We start from the raw sequence: 24895 nt of genomic DNA on the forward strand, positions 1-24895 counted from the left end.
AAAATGGCAATTGCTTTCAAGTCTTTCTGTGTTAAACTGAGAAAGATCATTATACAAACCTGGGCAGAGTGATTCAAACACACACACACACATGCACATACACACATGAGTCTAGACTATATCAGAGCAGTCTTACTCATCCTTAAATATCCAGGTTAGTGTCACTTCCTTGAGAAATCCATGTTTGATCCCCACTGCCACGCCCATACCCCATCCAGTCAGGGTTAGGTGTTCCTGATGCGGCCACAGTACTTCCATCAGAGCATCTATCACAATGGACACTCTTAACTGTTATATGTATGTCTCTCCCTCTGGCCCAAGGGCCACTTGAAGGCAAAGCTGGACCTTTTATCTCTCAACCCCAGCACCAGACACAGCGTAGGTATTTGATAATCAATCAGTAAATAAATATATTAATTTATGAAGTGAAATTTGAAGTGAAATCTAAATGCAAGTAAAGTATTAATATATTCTGATTAGTGAATTAGAAAACATTCTAATTTGTGAATTTGTGAACTTCAATCATTTCATCTATATCAGAACTTCTTTTCATGAGAAGCAATAAAAGTAAAATTCTATGGTTGTTCAAATAATTAGATGCTTACCATGGTCAGACTGAAAAAGGTAGTCAAACTCTAACTTCTTTTTTCCCAAACATTAAAAAATAAGTGGTAGTTTTGAAAATGGTTGAGGAAGATACTTTCTCATGGGTCAGTTTTTCACCTAACTGGTTAGTTTGATGTCTGTAGATGACCTACTTCATTTGACTTCATGGACTGGCTCCTAATTTTAATATTCCAAGTTATAATCATTAGGTATCAATCCCATAGGTGGGAGGGCATGATGAGTGGGAGTGAGGGAGGAGCACATTCCAAGTCATGTCCTTCTCTTATACTTGATTTACATGGAGACACAATAGTTAGAAATTCTCAAACTGACTTATCTCCCTTTGTCCCCAAGACAGGCCTATCGATCATTCACAATCTTCAATAAGAACTGCTCATTCCCACTACCATATCACCATCCGTATTTCTCCTTTTTCCCTCTTCTCCATGGAGCCGGAGTCTGAAAGCCCAGCTCAACCTCACTCCTTAATCTTTCAGAGCTTCTCTGACTGACCCCTGATTTGAGTGCAGTTACTCTCAACATAGAAAGCAGAGGACTCTTATTCATTCATTCAACTAATATATTTATTGAGCACCTACCAGGTGCCAGGTACTGATTTAGGTACTTGGAATATGCTGGTAAATATCATAGATAAAGCTCCTTGCCCTTGGTCCTGTTCTAATAGTTAATATTTATTGATCGATTGTGCCGGACATGATGCTAAGATATTTTTTATATGCATTGATTAATTTAATGCTCCCCCAAAGCTTACGAAATAGGTGCCTTTTTATCTGTGCTATGCCGATAAGGAAACAGTTTAGAGACTTTAAATAATGGGTCAAGACCACATATAGTGGTATAGTAGGGACTTGTAACCTGGTCTTTCTCATTCTAAACATATTCTAAACCAGGGGTCAGCAAATCCTTTCTATAAAGGACTAGATTGTAAATATCTTTGACTTTGTGAGCTGTACAGTCTCTGTCACAACTACTCCACTCTGCTACTGTAATGCAAAAGCAGCCATACACTGTAGGTAAATAAATGAGCATGGCTGTGTTCTGATAAAACCTTATTTATGGACATTGAAGTTTGAATTTCCTATGACCTTTCATGTCACAAAATATTCTCCTTTTGATTTTTCAATCATTAAAAAATTTAAAAACCATTCTTTTTTGTGTGTGTGAGGAAGATTGTCCTGAGCTAACATCCATGCCAATCTTCCTCTGCTTTGTACATGGGACGCCACCAGAGCATGGCTTGATGAGTGGCCTGTAGGTCCACACCTGGGATCCGAACCCTGAGCTGCCAAAGTGGAGCATGCGAACTTAACCACTATGCCACCGGGCCGGTCCCTTAAAAAATGTTCTTAATGGTACAAAACAGGAGGCAATCCAGATTTAGCTTGCAGATTTGCCAGCCTCTGACCTAAACCATGCCCTCCTTGTAACCCTTATCTCTACTCCATAAGGCAGTTTTGGAACCAGCCTCCCATTCAGCAAGATTTGATCAAGCCATTTTGCCTTTTGATCTCAGAGGAACATCATGACATAGAAGTGGGGCAGATGGGACACATGTTTCCAAGAGAAGTTATTTAACTGTTGGTTAGTGGTTGCCTGTGAACACAAATTCAAGGAGTACAATGTTTTGGTTGAGAGCACAGGTTCTGGACACAGCCCACCAGTGTAAACCCTGGCTCTGTGGTGTGAACGTGGGCTGTGATTTCACGTCCCTCTGATGCTTTTCCTCATCTATAAAATAGAGATAATAGTGATACTTACCTGATAGGGTGATTGTGAGGCTTAATTGGGTTACTAGATATTAAACACTTGGAACAATACTTGGCACAAGGTGAACTCAATAAATGTTAACCTGCATTTTCAAGTTAATACTGAGAGGTCTTAGGAAGAGAAGTGAAATATGAGATAAAGGGCCTAAGTTTTAAAGTTGGCCAGTTATGAGTTTGAATTTCAATTTCATATGTGATACTTTTGAAACCTTGGCACTAGCTGTATATTATATTTGTGAACTTCTATATCCCCATATAAAGGAGGGAAAAAACTAATATCTATGCCATGGAGTTTTTGCAAGGATTAGATGAAATGTCAAATGCAAAGTGTCTGGCATGTAATAACCCATCAATAAATGGGCATTATTTTCCCAAGCCCTTTCCTTTAAGAAGAGAGAAAATAAAACCTGGGAGAGTTTATGATGCAGGCGTTTACTCAGTCTATAAAGAAGATATTTCTAAAAAGAATATTTCTAAACTTACAGTATTTTAAGCTCTTCCATTTTCTCCCATTTACATTTCTTCTAATATTTTGTTTTTACTCAGATCATTAAAGAAACTGAAGCAACTTACTGAAAAAATCCATTCCTATGAGTACTTGATATGGCTATTTGTCCCAAGAGTACAAATAGTAGACTTTAAATGAACTCAGAATCTAAAATTAAAAAGTGCATGTAAGGCAGCCTACTATTTAAGTCTAAGCTAAATGTGGTCTTAACCTATATTTTATATAAGGCATAAAGCCGATCTTTTAAATTTTATTAATTATAATAGTAAAAATAAGCATTTAGCTTATCTGACCAATGAAGCAAGAATATCTGTACAAAGAATTTTCATTTCACATAATGATATATGTGACTGTGCTACATATTTCTTTTATGAGACTTAGTTTTTGCCCAGATAAATCATCTGATTGATCTTTGTTGTGACTGCTTTCTGCCTGTGCTTATTAAAATGCTGTATTTCTTTGATGATAAAAAATAAATTACTGATGTTTGTTTTTGTTGTACCCAGTTGCTGTGACTCCTTATGGTTATGCGTCCAAGTTTGAGATCCACTTTGATGAAAAGTTCGATGTGTCTTTTGGGAGAGAGGGCGAGACGATGAGTCTAGGCTGTCGTGTAGTTATCACTCCTGAAATTAAACATTTTCAGCCAGAGATCCAGTGGTACAGAAATGGTGAGCCTCTATAATGAATTCTCACTTATGTTGTTATTTGCAGAAGGTCACAGACCGGGCTTGGCACCAGAGCATGAATGTCTATAAGACTGCAGATCTATTTATCAGAGCTGGCAGAATCTGGACGTTAGAGGGCATAACCTACTGGATATTAAAAAAGTTTTTACACATATATGAAAGTAACAGAAATTTCGTAATATATTTTTGGAGATTCTAATTTCTTATCACCAAGTAATATATGGAAAGGATTACAAAAAATGTATTTTCTTTTGTAAGTTGCATATATATTCATTGTGTTAATTTTATTTGGTAAAATAAAATGAAGTCCCGTGAAGTCCAATGAAGACTATGGAGCAAGCCCATTGGCCCCCGGGCAGGGTAGGCAGTGGGCAGTGTGCTCACCAAGTTGGCCTGAACTTCAGTTGTGCATGCAGGCACCTGGGGCAGTCTGGGGTACCACGGGATCCCGAGGTGATGAGTGGAACCAGGACCTGGGCCCAGAATGAAGCCAGGAATGGCAAAAGCAGTGGCAGCATTCATGGTGGACATAGCCCTAGAAGAAAGGAGGAGCTCCACGTGGGGGCAGCATAGGAACACATAGTGGGAAGCCAGCTTGCTTGTTCATCCCCAGAACTCATCTTTTTGAGATCTGCACAAATATTAACTCCCTGGCCTGAGTGCCGTGACAGGAACTGCTGGCAGTCAGGCAGTAAATTTTGTCAGTAAAATATTACAAGATAAAAAGCATGTATATAGACATTGCAATAAAGCACTTAAGGCAGTTGTTAGAATTCTTTAAGGAGTTTGGAATCTCCGATTATGAAAACTGCCACAATGTTGCAAAGCAAATATCCACAGGCGTAGAAATAGAAATTAAGTTTAAAGATTGTCTCATTCAATTAAAAAGAACACTATTTTCATATGAAACTTTGGATGAAACAATTATTAACAAGGAAGATAATTTTTAAATTAATTTTTCCTCATAATTGAAAATACAGTGATAGAATGCATAAATAGGAATTTGAATTATATGCAAATCATGAAGTCATTTTTAGTTTCTTGTATGACCTCCACAAGTTACAGGACATGTAAGAGAAAACATTAAGACGCAATTATATAAATTTATATTTAAAATTAAATTCAGACTTACATGAAGCTGATTTATATGAAGAGTTAAATCTTTTTAGAAAAATTGTCCCTGAAGAATCATCAGCTCTAGATACTAAAATTTTTATTTCGAAATAATTTATCAAAAAGTTAACATGATGTTAACTTCATAATACCATTATATAATACTATATAGTATAAAACTGTATACTATAACCATGTAACACTTAACAGCTGCAGTAATAGTTGTATAAGCAGAAAGATCCTTCTCAAAATAAAAAATTGTCAAAACTCATTTGTGACCTTGCATTTACAAGAGTGACTGATATTGCTCTCAATTATATTGATTTAAAATAAAGTTGCTAAAAGTATAAATTTGATGACCTAATAATTGAACTTGCAGAAAAGCAAGCCAGAAATATCTTATTAATCAAGATATCACATTAATAGAGGAAGATTGGCACAGATGTTAGCTCAAGGTAAATCTTCCTCAAAAAAAAGTATATATATAATCACATTAATATTTTCTGTATACAAAATATTATTTTTTGCAATTTTTATTATCCCTGTTACATTTTATAAGTAATAAACTATTTTTAGAGGAAAAAGCCTTATGTCTTAGTACCTTTAACTGTATTTTTTTTCTCTGCTTTTTGAACACAAGGCCTTGCAATTTCATTTTGCAGTGGGCTCTCCAGATTACGTATCTAGCCCTGGCCTCCTCACTCCTGGTCTAGTATTTTTACCAATATAAACATGAAAGAATGGCTCATAGTCAAAAAGATTTTGATATAGAAGAAGAAGAATGAAAAGAGAGAGAGGGAGAGAGAAGAGTGGAGAGGAGGGAGGAAGAAGGGAGTAATGGAGGAAAAAAATCAACTTACTTACTTTTTTTCCCCCTAGGGGAACTTGTTTCTCCTTCCAAATGGGTGCAAACACATTGGAGTGGAGATCGGGCAACTCTGACATTTTCTCATCTCAACAAAGAAGATGAAGGCCTCTACACAATCCATGCACGAATGGGAGACTATTATGAACAATATAGCGCTTACGTCTTTGTTCGAGGTAAGACCTAGCAAAAAGCAGAACGTCCAAGAATATTTAGAACACTGAGGCCAAATCAAGCTATCCAAACTTGTTTTTTGTAATGATGAAAGAACCATTTGAAAGTTCTTTCAGATTATGTGAGATAAGGATATTAACTTCCAGTAAAATTAGACCTGCCTGATGTATAAACGTTAACCCTGAAGCACCAACCCAAAGGTGACCAGTTTGCAGACTATGTTACTGTCACTAATGTCAGTGCTTTCCTCATCTTCAATGAGCCATCAGTGCAGTTCACTATAGGTGTTCGAGGAAAGATGCTAAATCTTAATGGTATGAAAAGCCATCTCAGTTTATGGAAGCTGCAACAAAAGAATCGTGTGTTATTTGAGGACTTATTCTTTAATATCCATTTTGAGGAGCTAATTTATTATTTCATTGCAAGCCCTTTCTTTATAGCATTAGCTTTAATGAACTATGAAACAAGTGCTACAACTTAGTTTTTAAAACAAACTGTAATAGTTGATTTTAGGAGTCTTTCTTTTTTCAGCAGTGTCTTGAATGATTAGGTAGGTAAAGTGGGCATGCTATTTCTGCATGAGATCCTAGAACATTTGGAAGTCCGTTAACACTTCCAGGCTACAAGACAGTGTCCTGTGTTCTTTTATGTGATGTGAGGCAGGTGTGGCCACAAGAGGAGAAAGAGGAGAGGTCAGGAAAACAAGTTTATTATACTCACAGGTCCAAGAGACAGGAGGTGCAGCACACCGTGCAGGGCCACCTGGGGAAGCAGCAGCATCAGTCTGTCATGAGGCTTCTGAGAGTCTAGGCCACAGTCTTGATTGGAGTTCCTGTGGAAAAGGCAAGGCAGGGCAGGAAAACAGTTTAGGATTGGCTAGTGTGAATAATTTCCATGGACTCTAAGCTGTAGGGGCAGTGCCTAGTTGTCTAGTACCCAGCCCTGGGATGATTAAGGCGGAATAATATTTCCTCCTGGGGTGCATGGGACAGCTAGAGGAAGTATGGCTCTGAATTGGTTAGTTTGTAAATCAAAGGCATGATCCAGGCTGAGACCTTGGCTCTATCCAAGGATTAGCTGGCCCTGGGAGGGACAATCTCTCCCTAGCCTGAAAAGTTTTTAAGATGTCAAAACATCATAATATACAGAAAATAAAAATATAAACAATACAGGTAGACTTGCTAAATTTTTATCTCTTGTGCACTAAATAGAATCATAAACTCATAGGCATTTTGATCAAAGTGGAACTTTTGAAGTCATGCAGGTGTGCTTAACTTGGATCCACAGACTCCCAAGGGGTCTGTGATTACGACTATATTTCAGTATAATTGGTTTCTTTGGTAATCTCATGTATTCTATTTTATTTTATGCATTTAAAAGCATTATTCTGAGAAGAGGACTCTGGGCTTTCTTTACCAGTTTACCAAAGAGTCTATGGCACAAATAAAGTTCAGACTCCCATTCTAGTCCAACCTCTTAATTTTAAGATGCAGAAACTGAAGTTCAGAAAAGTAAAGTGATTTACCGAAAGTCTCAGAGTTAGTTAGAAGCAGAATTGGGATTAGGATACAGATCTTCTGATGCCTAACCCGGGATTCTGCTTAGGGTATAGGCTAAGCTGCTGAAACAAAACAATAAAGGTTTATTTTTCTCTGATGTTTATCAATCCAGAAGTAGGCAGGTTGTCCAGATGGTTCTACTCAATGCGGTCATTGAGCGTTCCAGGTCCCACCCATGTTGTTGTTCCACTGCCCACCCGCCTATGGTGCTTTCTGGTGTTCCCATCCCAGCCTATGGGGAAGGGGAGAAAAAGGAAGTGGAGGGGGAGATGCAGAGTTGCATACACCACTTCTGCAGAGTGAACACATGCACATATCTCACAATGAGGAAAACTGGGGTATCTGGTCTCTAGTAGGGCAGCCACGTTTCCTGCTAAAGCTCAGGGGTTCTAGTACTAAAAGGAAACAGGAAGAGTGGATACTAGGGGCAGTTAGCAATCCATACCACACCAGTAATGAACAAAAACAAATGATCATTGAATTCTGCCATGAACCGGTGACTGATAAAGATATGTGAGTATCTACACCAACCGAAAAATGTGTCATACTTTCTCCTACACAAAAGCATTTTGGGAAAGGCAGATATTGCCAGGGGAAGAGAACAGCTAGCCTTCTGGGTGAATTGCAGGGAAAATGGACACTCTGGAAGTTATGAGCTTCAAGTTTGGTAGCAATATCAGTATCAATATCAATATCAATTATCATCGATGTCAATATCAGTTATCAAGTTTGTTCAGCCAAACCACCTGGATAAACCTGGCTAGATGACTACTGATAAGCAAAGTCTGCCTCTGCTGTCAGTTTTCTTACCTGAACCAGAGAGGATCTCTGGTGACTCCAAAAATATTTAAGTACGCCTTGGGGATTCCTTCATGGACTTCTTGGAACTCTGACATAGTCTAGAATTTTTTTCACAACATTTTTCAGTGCCCCAACCCAGAATTGTGGCTCTCTGCAGGTTTAGGCAACTTCACATTCCTAATTAAAGGCAGGGCAAAGGGATTAAAATTTGAAATTTATACTTAAGCTGGTTTTCAAATCCACAAAATAAGGAAATGGAAAGATTCTAAAATTTATCACATGTTGATGTAAGAGAATTGAAAAGACAAATGGGAAAGACAAAATTGGAAAGACAGATTTCAGCAATCACATTTTGAATTTAACAACTTTTAGAAAAAGATTTTAATCATAAATTTATTTTAAATGATGTATTTTGGATTATTTTTTAAAAAATATTTTTGAGGTGTAATTTATATACCATAAGATTCAACCATGTTAAGTGGACAGTACTTTTTAGGATATTTATGAAGTTGTGCAACCATCATCCACAATCCAGTTTTCAAGCATTTCCATCATCCCAAAGAGATTTCTTGTGCCCATTCCCCAGTCTAGTCCCTAGGCAACCACCTATCTACTTTCTGTCTCTACAGATTGGTCTTTTCTCGACATTTCTAGATATAATATGTGGTCTTTTACATCTGTCTTCTTTCATTGAGCATGTTTTGAGGTTCATTGTGTTAGTTGTTTGCTCCTTTTTACTGATGTCTAGTATTGCAATGTGTGGATATGCCTCATTTTGTCTATCCATTCACCAGTTGATGGACAGTTGGATTGTTCCCACTCTTTGGCTATTATGAATAATGCTACTATGAACATTTGTGTTCATTTTCATGGGCCTAAGTTTTCATTTCTCTTGGGTAGATATCTACAAGTGGAATTGTTAGGTCATGTGTTAAATTTATGTTTAACTTTTTTAGAAACTGCCAAAGTATTTTAAATGACATTTTATAAGTTTTTTAAAACTGTATCCATTGAGCTGCATGAGGCAATTTCAATGCATTTTTTAGAGCTCTGGCATTTTTGCTGCTTAGAAAGTAGTTTCTGAACCAGAACGATCAGTATATAAAGCAGCATATGTCTGCAGAAACACATTCCAGAGCTACACACATTTGGCCTGGATTTTATTACATAGATAATATGTTCTCTGTGAAAAAATAGATAGTATAAATGAGAAAAAAAAAGAAAAAGAGAAGTCATCCATATGTCTACCCTCCAGAGATATCCAATGTTATCATTTTATTACATATTCTTCTAGACTTTTATATATTCTCCCCACAGAAAGAGAGAGAGGGAGAGAAATGATAAAGTGATAAAGGATGAGAAATAATATCATGAAAAAGAGTTGCAGATGACAGATAAATATATGAAAAAGTTTTCACTAGTAATCAAAACAATAAAATTAAAGTGACAAAACTTTTTAATCCATCATATTGAAAAGATTTAAAAGATTTTAAAATCCACTGGGATAAAGGAATGGAGGGACCAGCACTCCAGTACGTTGCTGGTGAGTGTAAATTGGTTTAGCTTTTCTCAGGGTGTTTTGCCACTGTGTATGGACAGTGCACATTTCCAACAATTCTAGTTCTAGGAAGATAGTAGACAAAGTTGAGAAAAATGTTTGTGTTGGGAAAAACTAGAAGAAATCTAGATATCCACCAATGGGAGTTATAAGATAAAATATTATTGATGTGAAAATATATCAAGAAAAAACAATTTACATGAAACCATATAGTCCATACCGTTTTTATTTCAAAAACAATCACTTTTGAGTTTACAAATATAGAAAAAAATCTAGGCCAATATGTTAGTAGTAGTCATTTCTGTTGTGGAATAAAAAGAAATTTATATATATATTTTAAAGGTTTTCTTGTTCTTTTTTTTTTCTTCTTAAGATTGGCCCTGAGTTAACACCTGTTGCCAATCTTCTTTTTGTTTGTTTGGTTTTTTTTCTCCCCAAAACCTCCCAGTACATAGTTGTTTATTGTAGTTGTAGGTCCTTCTGGTTCTACTATGTGGGGCACTGCCTCAGCATGGCTTGATGAGCAGTGCTAGGTCTGCGCCCAGGATCTGATCTGGCAAAACTCTGGGCCACCAAAGCAGAGTGCATGAACTTAACCACTCGGCCATGGGGTCAATTATCATACAGGTTCTAGGCATGCACTACTTTTAAAATAAACAATAGAATTACTTACATTTTGAAAAAAGTTATGAATAGCTTGTGTCAGAGATCAAAATATAAAGAGTAACAGGCTAATCTTTGACCTAATTAATCAGATCTACAAAAAGTTTGGCTATTTGGAGAGTTGAGAGAAGGGCAGAGGCTAAAAAGAGGATTGGCATTGGCTGAATGGGAGCTGTGGGCCCGGCACTCTATAGCAGCTGCTGGGAGCCAAGAGCACAAGTGTGAAGTAACATAACACAGTGTTTGGATTTGGCTTCTAGCAGCTGCTATACACAACTGTTTTTTGAAAGATTATCAAGCCCATCCCACGAATGACATATTCCAAGCAGTTTTATAAAAATGCTGAAAAATGGCTCCCTAAATGCTAGTGTCTGCCAGGCTGTTACAAGCAATGAATGTTCAGTGAACTAAACTCCGCTCTGTCAACTCAGGGGTTGCTGGTTGTTACATTATTGACCTTTTAACAAAAGGACTAGAGGAGTTGCTAGCTGGTGAGAGGTTGCCAGCTGTCCCCCTCACAGCTGAGCAGCTTTCCAGCAGTATGTGAGGCCTGTTAACCTCAGCATCTCTACCTGCATTCTAGCTCTCTTCTACCTGCACCATCAGCAGGCCCACTCCCCCATCCAGTGCTGTCAAAGCCTGGAAGGAAAGAAGCTTCTCCCCACCAAAATGCTCATTTCCTGTTGTGTGGCATGCAGGGATTCTGCATTGTTCTTGACACCCGTTAGTTGGGTTCTCCCATAGCACTTATTCAGGAGATATTTACCTAGAGACACTTTACTTCAGCTTCATGGGGCAAGAAACTGTGTTCAAAACCAAAGTGACTTGAGCTCTTCACAGGTGATACACACCTATTAACTTCAGCAGTATACAGATATCCCTGCTGCGTTATCAAATGTTTTAGTAACTCAGAACAGTTACACAAGTGCACCTATAGGAAAAGAAAGCGTTTCTTCCGTCAACAAGAGCGTTTTCCCTTAAGTGTCTCCTACATGTCTCAACCTTCCCTCTTACTAATTCTAGTTATGAAAGGGTTGACTAGATGCCAGGAGGGATTGGCACATGTGGATTCCCTCCCCCAGGGACTCTGCCTCTTAATGGTTCTCACTTAAAAGTCTCCTAACTGATTATTTTCATTCCCCTTCCTCTCCTCCTAAAAACATCCTGATTCACTAACTTAGCTTTGCCTGAAGACACACTGCTGAGGGGACCCACTGTCAGAGGATCCCATTTCATAAACAGTCATGGTCCTCTGTTTCTCGTATAATCCTGGACTTTTACTAAATTCAGATAAACTAAACTCAAATGTAGATATTGCATTAGAATTCCTTTCGCAAGTATCTTCACTTTGGGTACAAACATTTGATTAGAATGAATGTTTTCCTTTCTCTTCCAAAGTGGTAGTGCCCAGCTTAGGGATGGGCAAAGCTTCATGGTTCTTATTCTCTTGTGGATGCATCCAGAAGGTGACAGAAAAGTCTGTTTTTTCCCCTCTGGAGCCATTTGTAGTTTCTGAACACAATAAATATCTTAAGAACAGACTTTCTAGCACAATTAACATTAGACTTTTCCAATAGCAATCCCCAATATCTCCATATTTATTTTCTTTTAGAACATTTTGAGCAGGCAAGGGCCATGAGGCAAAGGTCACAGGTCATTTTCAGAGCCGTTTCTAACATAATGTTCTTTGTACTGACCGTGAAAAACACATTGTTATGTTGTTAAGCAAATTACAAGATTGAAGCTTTGCTTTACTGGGCCAAAGATGCGTCCACTATGGTGATGTGGTAAGAAATGTGTGCACTAAGACCTCAGCCTGCTGGGCTGAGAGAACAAGTCCAAGAGGGTTAATGGGATCCTTCTGTATCTCCACAGATGCTGATGCAGAGATTGAAGGAGCCCCAGCCTCTCCTTTGGATGTGGTTTGCTTAGAGGCCAACAAAGATTATATCATCATCTCTTGGAAACAGCCAGCTGTGGATGGAGGGAGTCCTATTCTGGGATATTTTATTGATAAGTTAGTACTTTGTCTAACTTCATTTAGAGTGATTTATCCATAGAGATGCATGCTTGATTTCTCCCACCATTTCTAGGTGAAATATTTTGTTTGATGATCTCCCCTCCCTCTTTCTCTGTGTCTCTGTCTCCTTCTCTCTTTCTCCCTCTCTCTCTCTCTCTCATATATATATATATATATATATATATAACATTTACCTAAATTCCAAAGATAATCTTTGAATTTGACTGCCAACACAAGTCACTAGTTTGCAAGAATGCTATGAATTTGGCCTAATAGAGGCCACTGTGGAAATGAAATACCTGGTATTCAATATCTTTCATGTTCATATTCCTCATATGTCAGTAATTTAAGAATATTAAGTAATCTAAAGAATAATACTTTAGAAATACTAAGAAAAGCTTATTTACATTGCAAGATGTGATTTCAAGTTAGACAAAGAAATAGCAAATATGAATAGTATTAAATTATGCTCTATATAGAGTTCCTGCTGCTTACATTCTCCAAAACTTAAAAACTCTGATATTTATAGTAATTGAGTCTTACACATTAATTATCCGGTGAGTTTATACAAGATAGACAACAAATTTAGATTATTGACCTAAATACATTATTATCTGACTTAGTTGCTATTCAGATGGTTTCTCCAATTCTCTTTCCAGTTTTGAGTAATAAAATCTGATTGTAGAAACCACTAGGGACAGATGATCTGTGCCATGGTACCATGGTTTTGTACCAAGGTGTATTAAACCTAATATTTATAGCAATAAGTAAATCTATGACTATTGGGCTCAATACCATCCTGAGGAATATTTATAATAAATTACATACTATATAATAGTACACTCAATGCTTTCATATTATTTCATCCTCTAGTAATGATGAACTGTGAAGTTTTAGATAGATTCTTTTTTATCCTTACAATTTCTGCGTGATTGTCTTTGGCAAATTTCTAAAGGATTTGAGAACTTTGATCAGTGAAACACCAGGGACAATCAGTACATTTTGTTTTCCTTTTGCCTTCGTCATAATAAAAACAACCATATTATAGCTAATAATCTATAAAGCATTTGCCATGTGCATGGCACTGTCCTAAACAGTTCGCATATGTTAACTGTTAATCCATAACCAGCCTTTGAAAGGTAAGTGCTATTATTCTAAGTAGGAAACAAGTAGCTGGCCCACGGCCACATGCTAATGAGGAAACACTAAATTGTCTAAAGTCACACAGTGTAAGTAGCAGAACTAGAATTCAAATATCAGCCTGGCTATAAGTTTATGTTCTTTCTGCTCCAACAGGCTGTAGAAGTCTCCAGAGCAGCTGCTCTCCACCTTTCTATCTGCCCACACAAGGGTTAGGAAGCACACTGTAGGATCATTAGGTCACCACGACAGTATCTGCACAGAGAGAGAGGAGACAGGGGCAGTCTGAAGAATTGTTTTAGCCCTCTGAGCTCCCTCCCACGCCCCACCCGTAGCAGCTCTAGAATTTCTACAAAGGAAAGATTTAGGGGAAAGTGGATGGAAGGCAGAGATTGAAGCCATATTTGATAGCACTTTATATGAAGTTGAGGAAAATGTCTCTTGTCAGTATCAAAAAAAAAAATGGAAGGGTGATGGTAAGGAAGCAAAGATAAACCCTTCACCCCAACCACGTTTGCACTGCCGTTAGCAACCCTTCCGCCATGAGAATCATTTGGGAATTACACATTTTGGACATAGAGCCATGTTAGGGAAGTGATATAAACTAAAAGTGCTGTGCTCTACTCATAAAAAATGACGAATTACTTAATCCTAATGCTGTATAATTCAGGCACATGGTTGAGCCCCTAAACCCCTGTTGGTTTGGCCAGTAGCATGATCTGAACTGTCATCTGTCTCCCAGGGTGTGACACTCCATCCCCAGTCACTAACTGCCATAAAAGCAGCCTATTAGAAATCAGAGGTTCCTGGGGCAGGCCCGGTGGCCAAGTGGTTAAGTTCGCACCACTTCAGTGGCCCAGGGTTTCACCAGTTGGGATCCGAGGCACGGACCTAACACCACTCATCAGGCCATGCTGAGGAGGTGTCCCACATAGCAGAGCCAGAAGGACCTACAACTAGAGTATACAGCTATATACTGGGGGGCTTTGGGGAAAAGAAGAGAAAAAAACAAATCAGAGATTCCAAGTACTTAAACTTCCCTTGCCAGGCCTGGAAATTTCCCTGCATCTTGTCAATCTCATCTGTTAAGAAACAAATATACTATGGTACCCCCTCGCCTTTCCACTCACACAACATGGGGTGACCATCAAGTGAGCTCTTTCCAAGCTACGGTACAAGTAGGTATCTTTTAAAGTGTTAACTTTCTTAACAATAATCTCATTTTTTTTAAAGATTTTATTTTTTTCCTTTTTCTCCCAAAGCCTCCCGTCCATAGCTGTGTATTTTTTAGTTGTGGGTCCTTCTAGTTGTGACATGTGGGATGCCGCCTCAGCATGGCTTGATGAGCGGTGCCATGTCCACACCCAGGATTCGAACCAGCGAAACCCTTGGCCACCGAAGCAGAGCGCACAAACTTAACCATTTGGCCCTGGGGCCGGCCCCCAATAATCCCATTTTTAAAAGAAAATGCCTAAAGTAGACAAATAAAGAAGTCACTAACAGTGGAATTGAAGACATCAGCCAGGGAGAGATTTGGAGGATTCTCCCCATGAGTCTCTCCAGTGTAGAGACTGTACATATCTGTCTGTGTCTTTTTTCCCCAAAGGTCCTCTGCTTATCACATGAGGTCCCTCAGCTGCCTGCTTTTAGTGAGTTCAAACAACATATATGTGTTCAGAAAGGATCTGACACTTCTTTCTTCTTGTTAAAGAAGACACATTGCAATTGAGTGGAACTGGGTGTCTGCAGTTAAATAACTAGCTGGGCACAATTGATCTGGATATTTTATAGAGAGAAGACCACAGCAAGAGGGTGGTTTGCAGCTTTGGAGCTATTAATTTAAGCCATACTTCTTTTAAGATTTTGCTACTCACTCTCTTTCCATTAGATGTGAGGTGGGCACAGATAGCTGGTCTCAATGCAATGACACACCTGTGAAGTTTGCACGTTTTCCAGTCACTGGATTGATAGAAGGTCGTTCCTATATATTCCGAGTTAGAGCTGTGAATAAAACTGGAATAGGTCTACCATCTCGTGTTTCTGAGCCTGTAGCTGCTCTGGATCCAGCTGAGAAAGCTAGACTTAAAAGTAAGTACTTTTCATTTTTCAGGATGGTTCCTGAACCTTTTTTAAATAACTGTGATAGATGTCATTGCAAGGTTATTCCTCACCCTTCCACTAGAGGGAGAAGAGAATAAGAAATCCCTTATTGATCAGAAAATCCTAGGGGAACAAAAACCAAAACCAAAAACAAGTGTTTGTTTTTTGACTCATCTATTCTCTAAGGGCTTTATTTTATTTTTGTTTGATTCAGAAAACTTTGTCTTGTTAAACTTAGTTCCAGGAATTGTGTTTGAAATGAAATAAGAAAACCAAGAGCCTGGAGAGCATTTTTATTCATTTTGTTAGCACACTCCAAATATACTTTTCTTTCTGGTTCAGTTTTTAAAATTGTAAGGTAAATTTCTTAACCTTGAATTTATCCCTTAGAGCATTAATATGTCAACACAGTGGATTTCTTTATATGAAAGGAAAGACACATTTACAACATTGTATCTGATACTTACTTGAGTTTCCACATTAGACAGTCAAAAATAATCTTTTCATATATTTAGCCTCCAAATCTCAGTATGAAAACCATGGTATATGAATTGTGCTCCACATTTGTTTCATGGGACCCCATATGGCATCCTTAATAATAGGGACCATAAAATGACCTTAAAAGAATTGTTGGAAATTAACGTTTCAGTATATATCAGATTTCTCAACTTTGGCTGTATTGACAGTTTAGGTCAGATAATTCTTTGTTGTAGGGGGCTATCCTGTGCATTGTAAGACGTTTAGCAGTGTCCCTGGCCTCTACCCACTGGATGCTGATGGAACCCTCCCTTCCCCCCACCGTTGTGACAATCAAAATAGTCTCCAAACATTACGGAATGTCCCCGTGGGGCAAATTCACCCTAGTTGAGGACGGCCGGTCTATGCCATATTCACAGTGTTGTTCTTTACCTTAAGTACATAAAGTGGCATCATAAAAATCTAAGTAAAATGATGCCATCTTTTCTATAGAGACTTTTCCTAGTCAGCCTCCTTGATTGGTCTCCAATCACTTTCATCTACCGTCTGACTTCCCTCCCTCTTTCCTAATTCCATTTCATAGTTTCATTTACTCCTCTTTTATAAATTCCAATTAAAATAAAATTTGTTTGAATTGACAATAAGTTACCTTGTTCATCACCTTTCCATTTTTGCACAAAGTCCCTGGTGAAAAGTTCCTTGATTAAAAGAGGAGTTGAACCATTCTCTTTTTCTGATATCTATGGGAACACAGAAATGAATTTCCCCTTCAACTTTATACTGTCTGTCTCATCCATTTTCCTGACTCAGAATCTAAACTGCTTTCCTTTGTAGAGAACACTTTTCAAAATATGCTGGAAAGAAATTGCTTTTGTTGAGCTTAACTGCAGGATCAGCGCCCCTCTCCTCTTTCATCTTCCTTATGACAGATAAATAACTACAGGGCTTATAATTGTTCCAAAAACTTTTCTCCCAAATCCATGCTATCTCTTAAGAAGGAACGAGAGAGCCTACATATTTCAGGAGATCTACATTGAACAGTAAGTGAACACAGGTTATTTATCTCACTTGTGAAGTACAATTCTGGAAATGTCAACTCAGTCCAGGCGGGTCCTGGGCTCTAGCCGATAGTGAGTCCCTTGAGGACACAATACCATATATTTGCTCAGTAAGATTCAATAGGACAATACATAAGTAAACTAGTACCAAACCCATCTGTGACTAATCTAGACAGCATATCAGTGCAATTGAAACTGCATTTGTGAATGTTTGTGATTTTTATATTTATCACTGTTCAGGCCGCCCTTCAGCACCCTGGACTGGACAGATCATTGTCACTGAAGAGGAACCTACAGGTAAAAGCTATGTTTTCCCCAGATACTACTGCCAATGTTTTGCTATGTGGTTTACTTTTGTTGTGGAGGGAGACTACAATGCATATTATTTAATATGTTTTGGAAAGAACATTCTGAAGTATGTGGAGATCATGAAGTAACTCATGTTGTTAAAGGATCACTTTTTAAAAAAACTTTATTAAGGTATAATTGAGATACAGTAAACTTCATGTCTGTAAAATGTAAAATTTTATAAATTTTATATGTGGATACACCTGTGAAACCATCACCATGATCAAAATAATTAACATATCCATCGCCCCTAAAATTTCCTCATGCCACCTTGTAATACCTCCCTCCTACCCCTTCCCCATCTCCAGGCCATCAGTAATCTACTTTCTGTCACTATAGTTTCTGTTGTCCACAATTTTAAATACATGGAATGATACTCATTTTTGTCTGATTTCCTTGACTGAGAATAATTATTCTGAGATTTATCCATATTGATGCATGTATCAGTTCAATCAATTTATTTATCCATTCATCATTGAAAGCTTCTATGAACATCTTTGTTAAGTGTTTGTGTGGACATATGCTTTCATTTCTCTTGGATAAATACCTACACATTGAATGGATAGGTCTTATGGTAGGTGTATGTTTCATTTTTAAAGAAACTTCCCACTGTTTTCCAAAATGGTTGTACCCTTTTACATTCCATCCTCAGTATATGAGAGTTCTGGTTGTTCCACATTGTCACCAGTACTTGGTATGGTCAGTATTTTCAATTTTAGCCATTCTAGTGGGTGCATATTGGTGTTTTATACCATAGTGTTATTTCATAGTAGGTGCATAGTGGTCTCAATTTGCATTTCCCTAGTCATGTTGAGCATCTTTTCATGTGGTTATTTGTCATTTTTGCATCATATTTGATATCTCTGCTAAATCTGAGTTCACTCAATATTTTTCCTGGTTTTTTTCTAGAAATGTTATAGCATTCACTTTTACGTTTCAGTCTATGATCCATTTCAAATTGATTTTTTCTATATTGTCTGAAGTAGGGGTCTCAGTTATTATTTTGGATATAGCTGTCCAATTATATCAGCAATATCTATCGAAAAGATTATCCTTTTCCCATTGAATTGCCTTGGCACCATTGTCAAAATCAATTGATTGCATATCTGTGGGTCTATTTCTGGAATCTAATGTCCAAGGTCTGTAAACAGTTGTTCATGTATTTTGCTCAGTCTTTTAGTGGTTTCACATGGACAGGTCACTCCAATGTCAAGAACTGAGGAGGGTCTAAAATTTTATCCTACTTACAAGCTAATAAGTTTCATACCATAGTTTCATAGGTGCTGGTGAAACACAGGAGAGTCCTGGGTCAGAGACAAAGGGTTTTATGTTACTCACAGCACAGCAGGCAGCATGAGCTTCATGTTCTCCTTGGTTTCCCTTGCCTCCCCAAGTACCACAGAGCGATGTGGAGAGCATAGATGGTTGCTACACACACAGTAGATTTGTGTCACAGCTGAGAAACCTTGCACTTGGGAAACCTCAATCTTAGAAGGGGGCTGCTAACAAACCTATCCGAACTTTCTCCAGAGAAAGATTATCTTTATTATTCTGGTCAGAAAACAAGTCAATTCTCTGCCCTAGAGGATATACTATCTCTGTAGTCCCAAGCTGTTTGTTATCCAAACATCCTTGAAAAGGTATTCTGGGGAAAAAAAAGCTGATAGAAGATGTGCAGAAAACCATTGAGAGTTGTCTCCCAACACCAGTCCTGTTACTCCCTCTTGTCCAGAAGCAGAAGTAGAGAATCACATTTTAAATTGCATTTGAGAACTATGATTCCACTCCTCTTTATAAAGATAGAAAAGATAACTTGTGTCATTGCTATTGTTTTTCAGGACTAATAAGGAAATTAAAATTGTCGAGCAACGAAAGTAAAATTATGGCTTTGAATGAATGAATGAATGTTTTGGGAAGAATTTTAGAGACAAGATATTTCTTTATATTGTGGAGCAGTAATTAACTCCTCCTCCAGTAGGAGAGAAGCATCTGTGACCTCTGAGCATCATATGCTTCCCCGAGTGTGTGCTCCTCACTTTTCCTTGTTGTTTTTCAGAGGGTATTATTCCTGGGCCCCCCACAGACCTCTCTGTCACTGAGGCCACCCGAAGCTATGTGGTGTTAAGCTGGAAACCCCCTCGCCAGCGTGGCCATGAGGGCATTCTGTACTTTGTGGAAAAGGTAAGACTCTGGGATCAACATTATTACCCCATGCCACTTCCTAAAGATTTCTTTAAAGAAGAAATTAGATTTCCATTGTGTCCTGAACTCTTTAAACCCTTATAAACTATGAACAATCTCCACCAAAAATATATATATCACACATAACTTTGCCTGAAAGTTCAGGGGATTTGTGGATCCTTCAGGCTCACCCTTAGACTCCTAAGAGGTCCACAGACTCCAAATCATAACCCCTGTAGGATGAGAGATGTTCCTGAAACTGCAGATTGCCTATATGACAATGTTTTCTAGAGACTTTCTCTGTCTCCCTTGCTCTAGGAATGGCTTTTCATCTCTCTTTCACTTGTCCTTCTCCAGCAGGGAGTGAACATCAATGAGGATAGATGGTGAGAGGAATAGAAATTACAGTGCTTTCTAATGGCTGGGAAAGTTGAAGAGGGAAAGGCTTCACATGCTGCCTCGCGCTTAACTAGCACTACTCTAAGTGCAGGTGGTGTGGTATGGTCAGGGATTATGAAACAACATAAAATACTGGCTAGTTCTTTCTGTCAAATATCTTAAAATTATATTGTAATTATATTATTTTAGAGAGGGCAGCATACAATGAAAGCCTAAAAGGCATGGAATGATGAGAATTACATGAAATCTATCATATACCCATATTTTACGGGAATCCTAATAAGTATTTATGCCCAGAAAATGTAGAAAAGCCAAGACCTGGACAGGATACTATTTGGGAGAACTGCCTCAGCTGTAAGTGCAGACACATAGGAGAACCTGCCAGGCAAGGCATGGGGCTCTAGGGGTGGAAGAAGTCCTTGGCCAACAAGATAATTGATACTGGAAAAGGGCATTTAAAAAGAATTTGCCTAAAATATGATTCACCCCTTATACGTTGTTGCTGGGAATGTAAATTGGTCCAACCACTATGGAAAACAATATGGAGGTTCCTCAAAAGATTTAAAATAGATCTACCATTTGATCCAGGAATTCTGCTTCCGGGTATTTATCCAAAGGAAATGAAAACAGAATTTAAAGGAAGCCCTCAGGAAAAGAAGTTGGATACTAGCTATGTTAAAAGGTAGTACCAGGGGCAACTCCACATCTTCAAAAAATACATGGCATGGGGGTGCGAGGAGGGGGGAGATGAAAAAAGTAAAAGGATTTCAGTGACATATAGGCACTCCCATATTTATCACAACATTATTCACAATAGTCAAGATATGGAAACAACCCAAATGCCCACCAACAGATGAATAGATAAAAAAGATGTGGTACATATATGTGATGGACTGTTATTCCCCCATGAGAAAAGAGGATATCATCCCACTTGTGACAACATGGATGGACGTTAGACGTTGTGCTAAGTGAGGTAAGTCAGACAGAGAAAGACAAGTACTGTCTGATACCACTTATATGTGGATCTAAAAAAGTTGAACCTGTGAAAAACAGAGGAAAACAGTGGTTACCAGGGAATGGGGGTGGGGGAATAAGAGTAATAGTGTTCAAAGGTACCAGCTTGTAATGAATAGTAAATAAGCCTTGGAGCTCTAATGCACAGTATAATGATTATAGACGATGGTCTTGTACTATAATTATTAATAAGTATTGCTTCATTGGCAATCATATTACAATACACAAATGTATCAAAGTAACATGTTGTACACCTAAAACTTACACAATGTTACATGTCCAATTTATTCAATAAAAATAATTAAATAAAATGAGGTTCATAATCCATTTGTTAGGAAAGTTTTGATTAGAATATAATTTAAAAAATGAAACAAAAGTAAGTTTATCTTTATGTGAGAATATTTACATTTTTATTGGCAGCTATGTACCATTTTTTTAGAACAATAATAAAACAAGTGTTTGTACTTTTTCGTATATATTTTTTTTACAATACAGTGCTATTAACTATAGTCACCATACTGTACATTCCATTCCATGATTTATTTGTTTTATAACTGGAATTTGTACCTTTTGACCCCTTTTACCCATTTTTCCCATACTCCTGCCTCTGGCAACAACCAATCTGTTCCCTGTATCTATGAGTTCAGTTTTTTTTTGGTTTTTTTGTTTGTTTGTTTTTAGAATCCACATATAAATGAGATTACACAGTATTTGTCTTTGAGACAATTTTTATAAAATTGTATGATGGCTTGATAAAGGGTCATTTACTGTACATTTTACTTTCATAGCAAAATCATAGAAAAGGTCTTTTCTTTTTTTTGCAAAAATTTTATGGAGCACAATTAATTTTCCTAAAAGCCTCTCTCTTTTATCCTTAATGCTATTCTGATTATTCAATTTCAAAACACCTATTGGGTTGCCTTCCCTGACAATTATTACAAGAGAATAGATATCATAGGTAAATAGGTGTGTGCAAACATCTGCAAAATAGGTGGAAACATAAAAGCAATATGCAACTTTTTTTATGGCCTTTTAATTATTTCAAATCAGTGGCACTTAAGAAAATTATACTGGAACTGAAAGTGCTAGAGTCTGCCGTTTCCCTTTATTAATTACTGTCCTTTGATAAGAATGTTTAGTTCATGTCTTTGAGGAGCATGCCTCACTTCCTTCTTATCCCTAGCAAACTGGTAACAATAAATGGATCATCTCTTCAGTGTGCACTATGGACATCTTCCAAGAGAGTCTGATTTTACCAAAATAATATTAAAAATTTATATCTTTATTAATTTTTATATTTTCTAGCTATTAGCCTCAAATAAAATATAACTTGAGTAGCATTCTCAGTTTTTAAAGAAAATTTTTCTCTATTTTTTTAATAGACGGCAAGAGTAGAGTGATAACTGTTCACTTCCTGGGGTGTTTAATGTACACCCCCACTGAATCCTTTTGAAATGTTCCACAGGAAGAGGCTTCTGAAGAAACTCTGCGACAGTAACTACCATCTTTCCTATAACAATGACACGGTAGCAACCTACTACTGAGGCATTTTCTTCAGAAGAGTCAACTTTGGTTTCTGTTGATCATATCCTTTAGTCACATAAACTCTAATTTCTCCAGAAAAGTCAGTAACTTCCCTAGACCTAAATACATGATGAGTCTTGATTAAAAATTTAAGTATTCTTCTACCAGCGCATCTCTTAGTATGGAACAGAGGGGACATTTAAGGGTACAGCATGAGTAGAGAGGCCGGTTCGGGTACAGCTGACACGTACAGCACGCCCAGGCTGTTGAAGTACTGGGGAAGCAGAACATGTCCAGAGACCTCGGGCACATTTACAGAAGAACTATCCAAATGTCAAACCGTTCCCCCGAGCTGAGTCTCAAGTTATTTCTTATGAACCACTTCTGAGAACATTGACCTTTCTAAGGGGAAATGTTTCACACGCTTGTCCTGTGGCGAGTTTCCGTCCCCAGAATGTTCACACCATGGCTGTGCTGCCTTTTCAGTTACCCCTGTGCTTACGCTTCTTCACAGGACTTTTTACCTAGGATTTGCGTGCACATAAAGCATGGACTTGCCTGTCATGGCTACAGGCTTACAACCAGTTGTACAATGTCCATGAGACCTGAGATGGTTGAAATTGAGGGGTTTATTAGCAAGGGAAGAAGATGAATCAGGTTTCCACACTCCCAGCCCTCCAACCTGCTGTGTTCTTTCCAGCCCCAAACTTTTTCCTTAGTTGTTTTACTTCTTGGGCTCTTCCTCTCATTCCCCTATCAAAAATCTGGTCATGTCAGAGACAAGGATTGTATTACTTCATAGCTCTGTTTCTATCAATAGGAATGAAAATAGCTGATGTTTACTATGGACCAGGCACTGTTCTAAGCACTCGACACATGTTAACCCACTTAATTCTTACAGTATCCCTATGAGGGAAATACTTTTGTTTTCATCATGCCTATTTTGTAGATGAGGAAATTAAGGCATTGATAGGGTATATAATTTGCCCAAGGTCCTACAGCTACTAAGAGGCAGAGCTGGGATTTGAACCCAGGCAGTCTGGCTCAGGTGCATATATCCAACTGTTACACTTTGCTGCCTTTCAACCTTCTCAAACCTAAGTCTTCTCTGGAACTTTGATAACCACACAATTCTCCACAACACCTACTTCCGAACACAGTTGAAAGAATTAGAGAGTTACAATGGTGTATAAAGTTCTTAGCACAGTGAAAGGCAGCTATTGTTTTTCTTATGAAAGTATAAATGAGTGATGATTGCTTATGTGTTCCCCAGGGCACAATATGTCAAAATGAATCATAGCCATAAACTAAAGGATTAAAGGTCTGGGAGAATTTTATCCCTCCATGGACAGCAGGTTGATTGTTTAAGGAAAATTTGTCCTCTCTACCCTCCCACACACACAACTGCCACATTATCATATAAAGCACTGCAAGGGACTTTAGAGTTACCTTGTCAAATCTGCTTATCTTACAGATATAAAACTGAGACCAGGAGCTCTCATGTGACTCTCCCAAGGTCATGTAGTTCATTACTAAGAAATCTAGGACCAGAATCGATGCTTCTGGGGTCTTTTTGCAGGCCACATTGCCTCCCATTTCAAGTCAATGAAGATTATGACCAACAATGTACCAGTAAATTTATGTTCCCCAAACTGTATCATTCTTGACACTGGTCAGTCTATCACAAGGTTTGGATTCCTGAAAAAGTCTCTTGAAACTGTTCAAAAGTTCTGTAGCACAATTGCTTGCACTGACCTTGGACAGGGTCAAAAATTAGAATAGGAGGGAAAAAGGATTACTGAAGACTGCCAGTAATTTTCTTTTTATACTATTCTCTACCAAAGCTCGAATATACAATTCTAGGCTCTGAAGTATAGCAGTGAACATGACAGCTCCCTGAACCCATTTCACTGGAATTTACTTTCCAATGGAGGAGACAAGAAATAAATAATTTAATTTCAAGTAGCAATAAGTGTTTTGAAGAAAAATAAAGCAGGTTAAGGGACACAGAGTGGTGGGAAAGGAACAAAGAACTCTTAGATTGGTGATGGGGAAGGGGTGATCAAGAAGGCCTTTCCGAGGTGGTATTATTTGAGCATAGACCTGAATTATGTTATGAGTCACTAAATAACGTTCAAAGTAATACAGTTTATAACAATGAAATGAAAATTTAACTATCTAACATAGCATATTAAATTTAATTACCTACACTAAGAATTAGAAACGGATCTGATCCCAAACTATCTTCTAAATAAATTAAGGACTTTTGTAAGTAAATCAATGATCTTATTTAGTTAATAAAGGAAGTGAA

The 24895-nt window shown here is 37.8% G+C and overlaps 1 protein-coding gene across 1 annotated transcript in view; it reads left to right on the forward strand.

The window, feature by feature from the left end:
• The window catches only part of MYOM1 (myomesin 1), a 143343-nt gene that overhangs the window by 53922 nt on the left and 64526 nt on the right, over positions 1-24895 (forward strand). Inside the window, exons 10-15 of the mRNA XM_046671935.1 lie at positions 3408-3572; positions 5583-5744; positions 12199-12340; positions 15372-15571; positions 17359-17415; positions 19523-19647. Coding sequence (XP_046527891.1) covers positions 3408-3572; positions 5583-5744; positions 12199-12340; positions 15372-15571; positions 17359-17415; positions 19523-19647 — 851 coding nt within the window. The remainder of the gene's footprint in view (positions 1-3407; positions 3573-5582; positions 5745-12198; positions 12341-15371; positions 15572-17358; positions 17416-19522; positions 19648-24895) is intronic.

This window comes from Equus quagga, chromosome 9 (genome assembly GCF_021613505.1).
Source record: "Equus quagga isolate Etosha38 chromosome 9, UCLA_HA_Equagga_1.0, whole genome shotgun sequence".
In the NCBI taxonomy this organism is placed as follows: domain Eukaryota; kingdom Metazoa; phylum Chordata; class Mammalia; order Perissodactyla; family Equidae; genus Equus; species Equus quagga.